This window comes from Loa loa (assembly GCF_000183805.2).
Source record: "Loa loa unplaced genomic scaffold supercont3.491, whole genome shotgun sequence".
Lineage (NCBI taxonomy): Eukaryota > Metazoa > Nematoda > Chromadorea > Rhabditida > Onchocercidae > Loa > Loa loa.
Window position 1 is genome coordinate 12,795 of NW_018108671.1, and position 8,719 is coordinate 21,513.

An 8,719-nucleotide genomic window follows, 5' to 3' on the forward strand; every position below is an offset into this window, starting at 1 on the left:
ATAACGATTACAACTAAACTGTACTGTACCATTTTCGGCATAACATTCAAGTAATTTTAATTAGTTAATTAATTTTTTCCTAAATTTAACTGGTTAGATGAATGAAATAGTGAATAGAACGAAAATTTATTTTGTTTTTTGATGTCAAAAAAAAAGAAAGGACATTCAAATTAAAAGTTAAAAGAATTATAAAAAAAAAAAATTGAAGAAAAAGAAAAAAAGACGAAGAATTGTAAAAATAAATTAATGCATAAAGTTAAGCTTCAAAATATTATCACAAAATGAATTCCAAATGATATCTAATCAATTTGGAGAATAAAAGTATTAAAAGAAGAATGTTATTCTATTATTTACATGTTTTACATATATCTCTTAATGATTGATTTTATTTTATAAGAATTTAGTATCTTTATTAGTACACATTTGATAATTTTTATTGATTATATTATTAAAAATTATCAAATACATTCTTTGCTGCTAACGTAAATTGCTAAACAATTGAGCAGCATACATATAATTCTATAGGCGTATTGATAAGTACCCTACTTATATAGAAAAGAATTTGAATAATTTTTAAATTTTCATTATAATTCAATTTAGTAATTACTAATTAGTATATCACAACATTTCCACTTTTAAACCTTCATATTGCTTTTTTTTTTCCATCATGAAATTTCCAGGATTTATTCGTTACATCTGATCATTCATAGCAATCGAACATATTATCAGCTTAATTCATCAATTTATATCTACAGCTAAACTTCTAATCAATTATAATTTCTTCAACTGATCTTATGCCAACTTGAAACTTCACAGTTCTGGTACCTATCATTCCAATAGCTAAAACAGAACTTATAAATGATTCTAGAGATATTTTGATTTCAATTCAAGTAGTATACAGAATAGATTAGTTTCCCTGTTTCATTTTGCCGCAATTTTTGTCAAAATGAGCAAAACATCAAGGTGACCCTGATACCAATTTTATGCATTAAGTAAGCAATATTACCTAATTTCGGTCACTGATTAATTTATGATGAAATATAATCCAAATCATTAATGAAATACAATTTTTGAACTATACAGAGGAAAGAAAAAAAACATGTAACAGCTTCCAACAAATTTGACACTTTTAAGAAATATGTGATCGAAAAATCACTTCATAAAATACCTGAAAAAAAATCTAAACAATTAAAACATATCAAAATACAAATAATGCCATCTCAGGCAATTAATAACTTTCACAATGAAAACTTTGATGCATGCATAGGATAAAAGTAGCGTTTGGCATATGATATGTTGGTTCATGTTTACACAGTAATTTAAGAACTGGTCATGCAGGGATATCATTTAATGAGCCTTATTCAAGAAGTTGTAAATACAGACTGGAACTATTTATCGCTTTCTTAGTTTTCAGAACATTTCTATTTCTGCTTTGAAATTCATCCAGACCTCGAATTCGAAAATGATTTCTCCTTCAGAAAAAGCATGCAAAAGAAGCGAGTGGTATCAATACCATTTTACCATTTTCACAACACTGTATATTTCTTAAAACTTAAAAACATAACCACTTAAATAATCACTATTAATGAGAAGGACAAGTATACATATAACGAAGAGATCGAAATACAAATAAACAGAAAACTTTTTGTACAACAAAAAAGATGAAGAGAAAGAAAGGAACGAAGAAAAATTTCATAAATCTGATAAACAAACAATATCGCCGGAAAATTAATAAAACACGGAGGATGGGGGGATCATTTAAAAATAAATAGAATCTAGTCATTCTACTTCAGTGGTTCCGAATGAGCTAAAACTATCAGAACATGTTATCGCTTAATTAATTAATTCAAATGTATCATTAATTGTACGAATTCAAACTAGTTAGAAAAGAATATACATATTCTTCGCTTTACTGCAAAACAATATATCATTATTGCAAAGCGATATACCTTATATAAATTTAAACCATTTAGGAAAAAATATGTTTAACCTCTACTGCAACCATGCTTTACTTTACTTATGTGTAACAAGGATTTATTGCTATAAAAGTCCGATGTTTTTTTTTTTACTTCCAACGCCGTACCACATACAATTTTGTATCCTCATAAAACTAATCTATCAAAAAAAAAAAAAAAAAAAAACAAAGAAAAAAATGAACAGTGAAAGAGCAAAAACCGACGAAAGGGTTGTGGAAGAATGCAGCAAAATCGATATTTCTTATGAAACACGGAAAACAAAGTCTACGATTTGCATACAGAAGGAGTTATTTGTATTTGCATACAAATAACGATTATTCTCAACTGCAGGATAAAGTAATAACTCCTCTGCTATTTGCACAAGTTTTATTAAGCATGTAAATGCATTTCAATGAGAATCAATGAAGTGGAAGAAATGGAAAGTTACCTTGAGGCAATTTTACCACTTTATTAAAAACTCTTCTGTAGATAATTTCTAAAATGGTATCGGAAATTCATTTGAAATAAGCATTAGAAAGTATAAAAATTGCTCCTGTAGAATGGAAAAAATACTAAAGTCCAACCATATCCATAAATTTAAATGTTAAAAGTTCATAGCAGTTTGACAACGACGATAGAAGATCAAATTATATTCATCAAAGCTACGTCCGCGTTGAGATTCGTTCATATTGCAAGATTCGGTACTGTAGCCAATGCGAAATCGATATGCGCTATGCATATAGTTGCCAACTGGTAGTTCATAGATTCCTTCCACTATCTGCAACGTAAAGGATCATATATAACCGAAATTATGAAAGGTGCAATACGGTATGACTATTTGCCTGTACACAACAATAAAAGTCCAAGAGATAACCATCATTTTATATATAAATTGGACAAGTGAGATCAAGAAAAAGTTGACATCTATAAGAAATATGAAATTTCTTATGAAAGGTACCTTTTGAACGACTGGTTGCTTCCCACGATCTGTCCTTATAGCATGTTCATCATTACATGGTTTTTGATCAAAATCTCGCAAACTACCGCAATTATCGATATAATTACTACTATCCCCAACGCTAAAATTTTAAACTGAACAGTTGAAACATAAAGTGAATTGTAAAATAACATAAATTCAAATCATTCTATTTAGAAACAAAAAAAGATGACTGGTTGAGGCCGTCATTCAACCTGTCTATCTGTCAGTAAATCTAAAAAGAATAAGGATTAGATAGCCGTTTTCGAGTATGAAAAAATCAAATCCCTTATAGATAATCTGATTAAAATTTAAATCCTTTTTCAGGAATACTTCGCTAAATACCTTACTATACTCGTCGCTTTAGACAAAGTAGGAAAAGATCCTTTTCAATTCACCCAACCACAATCCATTATTCTTCCGCAAAAAGTCATGAACAGCACTAACAATAGTCCAACATAGATTACTTTGATAAAATGAAACACTCAACCTAATCCTTTAGAGGCAATTTTTTTGATAGTACAAGTGCTCAAATAACGAAACCAAAGTGCCTAGCATAAAGTATTATCGAAAAACACTGAAAACTTTCAGCTGTTGTTTTAGAATTATGTACTGAGGAGGAAAAAATTGATAATTCACAGAGTAAAAACATACTCGAATTTAACTTCCAGTGGGACAGTTGGCATAGTCGGCGAAATGGGTATATAAAGGGTGTAGAGACCACGACGTGATTTACAACTATCACTTATACAATATCGACTATCGAGCGTTACATTGAAATCCAGTATTTCAATGGTAACATCTGATGCGAATGATGAAAAAACGGCTCGTTTGTCGTGAGGTAATGGCCTGTTCTCCGTACTGCCTTTGATTTTTAATGATTGTTGTTGCTGCGAAAGAGTCAAAACTGTTTGCTGATTCTAAATTAATTATAAATGTTGCAACCCTTTTTATCAAAAAGTAAACGCCAACAATTTTTAGGATTTTTAAAAGAGAGAAATCCAATAGAAACCTGTTCGAAAACTTAGTTGCTAAGCAGATATTTTTGTTGAACTTGGTTAAAAAGCCTATTTGGTCGTGCAGTTAAATCCCATGCTAAACCCTGGTCCCTGGACACTAAAAATCAAACACAACATAGCACGAATGATGGTTTACCAGATATGAAAAATTACAACTACCTTCTACCGAATCATACTTCCTTTTTCCAGAGCTTCGCATTTTTCTGGGATAATAAAAAAGCGTACTAAACAGAAGTTCAAAAGACCCAGTAAAAGAGCTCAATTAAAATTTCGAAATCAGAGCGAAAGAGCTTTAAAAGATTTCGAAACCTTTTCTCGAAATGCAGAATTAATTTAAGAAGAAATCAAGACTTACTATCTTATCACCAGAGTTATCATTTGGTACGCTATATTCATCACGCTCCATGCAACAAAACATATGACAATACATATGATCACATGAAACGCTTAAAGGTGGCGCATGCGGTTGGATTGGTGGCTTCCAAACATTATCCTTCACTTGCACAATTTGACCAATTTTACCACCTTGTTCCACCACTGGTCTATTAGTAGTAGTACTTTCAAAGATGTAAGGCCGTTTCTGATATCCAAATGTTCGAGTATGCCAGTCCAGCACATATAATGTTGACATAGCTATTAAACTGTAAAGAAAAAGAAAATGATCAATTTCCAAATTCCCATGTTAATCTTGAATTTTACGCTTATTGAACTCATAACAGCAACAAGTTCATATCTTCGATATAATCCAATTCTTCGTTCAGTGAATTCATATTTGGATAAAGCATGTTTTATGTGTTACCTACAACTGAGATAATTTCAGAAAAATTTAGGATTTCGCAAAGAAAGCAAAATAATTTGATTAACTTCTGTCACTTAAGATTTGAACATCGCCTCATCTAACCTGATTTCATTTACAAAAATACGACATCAAAAAAATTACCAAACAGCCATTACTCCAACAAGAATGACAATTGTCCCTTGCGTTACTTTTGAACTACATAATGGAGGTTCCGCACGATGACAAGATGAATTTCTGCAGTGCCAGTGTTTTTCACGGCTTCTGCTCCGCTCCTTATTACTCCTGTCAAGTAATGCTGGGAATTAAAAAGATTTTCGCAAGTTTTAAAGGAAAGATTCGAAATTTCAGGAAGGCATTTGAATACTAAGAAGCAACATCTAAATAACGATTTGGCATAATTGTTGCAATTTTTGTCGTTTCTGGAATTTTCTGGAACTTTCCAAAACTCATATTTCCTTTAAAAAGGAAAAAAAATCAGAATTACTGGTAAGAAGCACTTGCCTACGATAACATTTGTCGCGTGAAACACAAGATGGAGAAATCGAAGCAAGTGATGTATGCGATGACATGAAGCTTGCTTTATCAGAGAATCCAAGATCACTTAGGCCACTTGCTAAACTACCGATATCCTTATTTTTCCGCTGATGTAATTTGGCTAGTTTGTGAGATAACTTTTCAACAGCTTCAATCTTATGCTCCAAATTTCCCGTAAGGCGACACAGTTCGGTTGCTGCTGCAACTGTTTCATAGAATATCCGTGAGTCATCAACCTGAAAATTGAACCAAATCTAATAGAAAAAAACAGCCTAAAATTGAAACATTGCTTATTAACTATCATGTTATTTAGTAGATTAGTTATCCACTGAATTTATTTTTTGTACACTGCTAAAGATACATTAACAACTATACTATAGAATCTAGATTATTTTCACAACTGATTAAATGACCGCTTCCATTTTAGAAAATTTTTGGAAAGCTAGAACGAAAGAAATCAGATAATTAGTAAATTTTCATGTTCCACGAAATTTATGCCTTTCCAAGAATTATGTGTACCTGTAAGAAATCGCCATTGTCGGTCACGGCATCGGGCAAAATCTCGGCCAGTTCTTGAGCAATAACACCAACTCTGTGACGATTTTCTTCCGATAGACCCCATTTTAAAGCTATTTCTGGTTTGTACGAATAGCCAACAACACGAATTTGGGCAAGATGAGATAAGGCGCTTTTAGTGTCCACCTGTAAACTTTTATTTAAGAGTCTTTAATTTTATCATAAAAATTTTTTTAAATGGTAGATTGAAAGTAGTAGAGTTGTTCTGAAAAATATCGAAAATGAACCATTTGCGAGGTACCACATGCAACCAAACTGATCACGATGATAACTTTGATAAAGGGTAAGGAGAAAAAAAAAAGAGCAATAAATGAACCTCATGGATTTGTTCTTTCATTCGACGATCGGATGGACGATGCACAACTCCAGAGCAATAGATGTCACCACCAACAGTCAAGGGCGCAACAGCTCGATCAGTACCAATTGCCACCGAACCACTATTATAATATAGAGTGGAACCGTTCTTCTGCCATGTAACGTCCGAATCTGGTGGCTCAAACTGACCCGGATTTGAAGCCTGCAATAATAATAACAATATTAAACTAATGGATATTAAATCAATCCCGAAACCGCATGTTTTTTCATATGTTTGAAGTAAGAAAAATCGATTTCTAGTATTGATTCCCTTGCTTGCCGTGGTTCTCCAACACAAGCCTCATTCTCTTCTTTGTGATCGATTGTCAAGTTAATGAAAAGATATCCAAATTTTTTGAAACAGTAGAAAGTAGCGACAAAGCTTACTCGAACAATTACTTTCTCGGATTGATAAGCCTGAACAATGGCATCATGCCCATCAGCAGTACATGCAATCAAACGTACAACAAGTAGGAAATATTTCTGATCCGGATTTGGACGACCGTTTTTTCTCTGATTATTCATCGTTGTTTCCGAGAAATGCAGCCTTGGTACAGTTACTTTTGTCATCCGTCGTTCATGAATTTCAAGTCTGAAGTGAGAAATGAGGGTCGAGCATTTGTTACTTTTTACTTGGAATTTCATTAAGCTATGAAACTATACGGAATACAAGGGAAAATATTGAAAATTTAAGCATATAATCATTTTAGAAATAGAACTTTTATTCACCAATCGATATAATTTAATGACTGTTTTAACTTTATCATTGGTTTGTAAAAGACAACAATAAAAAACTCACGATACAGGATCATGTGGCACTGGCCTCCTATCCGTTGTAGACTGCTTGATTTGTATCTCTGACGTTGGCATTTCACTTTTTACACCACAAAATGCTAACTTGAATTCTTTCACCATTTTCAATTCGTTACCTATTTTGACGAAATTTGGCGGATGATTGTCGATTGCTTCGATATGTACAGAAATCTGCAAAAAAAAAGAGAAAAAATCACTTTCCTCGCAAACTTATCGAACTATTCGGAAGAACTTTTAGCAATCTAATTGTATAAACAGTCATCCAAAATAAAAATGAAGTGACCCCATAGAGAACAGTTATGGAAATAACACAGAGATATGCAGCACGAAGCAGATGAAGTGGGCAAAGAATGCCGTTGGAAAAAAGGAAAATTATATAATAATTACATGCATGAGAAATGATAGCGATATATAGATTAATTATAGAAAAGCACAAGCTGAATAAAAACGGAGAAAAGATATGTATATAAACAATAAAAGATAATAAAAAAAGGAAAATTGTTCCTAAAAGTGAAAAATAAAGTGAATTAAAATTCCTTGTAAAATGTAACTTCAATAAATAACCAGAACTTCGTTCGTTATCATATTGAAGCAAATAGTACAGTAAAATTCAACCTGAAAATGATTTTTCTTCTGATTTACAAAGCAATTATCCATAGTACTGTAATTGAATCCTTTATCTGCCACAACATGCATTTCCAGTTGATGCAACGGTCTTTGGTTGATATCATACAAGGTAGCCCAATGCTCTTCGTTGAATGCAGTAAATTTGATCGCTTGCTGGTGAAAACTGTCGTCAAAATCTTCCACTGTAGTTACCGGTGATGATATCACTGTAAGCTGACTGGGTAACGAGAATACCTGGAAAAATCGGAATGAATGGTTTTATATATATCAGACGTACATACATTAAAAAGATTTCTCATTTACAATAAAAACCTCAAATATCTTATGAAAATGCAGTTATGCGGTCTTAATAATATAATCCATCTCCACCATTTAATGATTTATACCGTGCAAGAAAAAATACTTCCAAAATGATAAAAGATGAGCTGTAACTCACAACGTAATACTGATGTCATAACTACATTATACTATATGATTACAATAGCCAAGAGTAAATAGAATGGGTGATAAGCGTGACATAAACTGATTTCCTATGTATGTTTGACAGGTATCCATTAAGTCACTACATGATTCCAATCTATTTCGATGCAAGCTTAAAAACAGGGATTTCCTCCAATTTTATAGAGTTCACGGAAATTTTACAAAAGTTTAGCAATAGAAAAACCGTTTTAACTCGGCTTTTCCTCAAAACTTATACAGATCACCAAAGAATTAAGTAATAAATCTACCTTCTGAGGCTCACTTTTCACATTAACTGGTACCGAATTATGAGGCTGCTGTTGCTGTTGCTGTGATGGTGGTGGTGGTGGTGGTGGCGGTGGTTGTTGCTCTGATCGCACACGTTTACGACTTACTTGGCCATCACTTTGGGAGCCTGAACCATCACCATCACTAGCTGTGGAACTGATAACATTACTATAGGGATCCATTTGATAATCGTTATTCTGGATCAAATAACTGTTATTAACAGGTCGCAAGTTGACCGTTGGCGGTGAAACCTGTAAGATTTTAGATAAATATGGTAAACAGATTTTGGAATTCATAAGTTGTCCTAAAGATTCACAAA

The 8,719-nt window shown here is 32.4% G+C and overlaps 1 protein-coding gene across 1 annotated transcript in view; it reads right to left on the reverse strand.

Moving 5' to 3' along the window:
• Positions 1-2,510: 2,510 nt before the first annotated feature.
• Positions 2,511-8,719, reverse strand: part of LOAG_18752 (CBR-PQN-47 protein) — an 18,824-nt gene continuing 12,615 nt past the window's right edge. Inside the window, exons 7-18 of the mRNA XM_020451414.1 lie at positions 8,382-8,651; positions 7,642-7,887; positions 7,013-7,197; positions 6,601-6,805; positions 6,176-6,376; positions 5,803-5,985; positions 5,251-5,519; positions 4,891-5,031; positions 4,306-4,591; positions 3,586-3,851; positions 2,914-3,034; positions 2,511-2,733 (exon numbers count right to left, since the gene is read on the reverse strand). Coding sequence (XP_020304804.1) covers positions 2,560-2,733; positions 2,914-3,034; positions 3,586-3,851; positions 4,306-4,591; positions 4,891-5,031; positions 5,251-5,519; positions 5,803-5,985; positions 6,176-6,376; positions 6,601-6,805; positions 7,013-7,197; positions 7,642-7,887; positions 8,382-8,651 — 2,547 coding nt within the window. The 3' untranslated portion in view covers positions 2,511-2,559. The remainder of the gene's footprint in view (positions 2,734-2,913; positions 3,035-3,585; positions 3,852-4,305; positions 4,592-4,890; positions 5,032-5,250; positions 5,520-5,802; positions 5,986-6,175; positions 6,377-6,600; positions 6,806-7,012; positions 7,198-7,641; positions 7,888-8,381; positions 8,652-8,719) is intronic.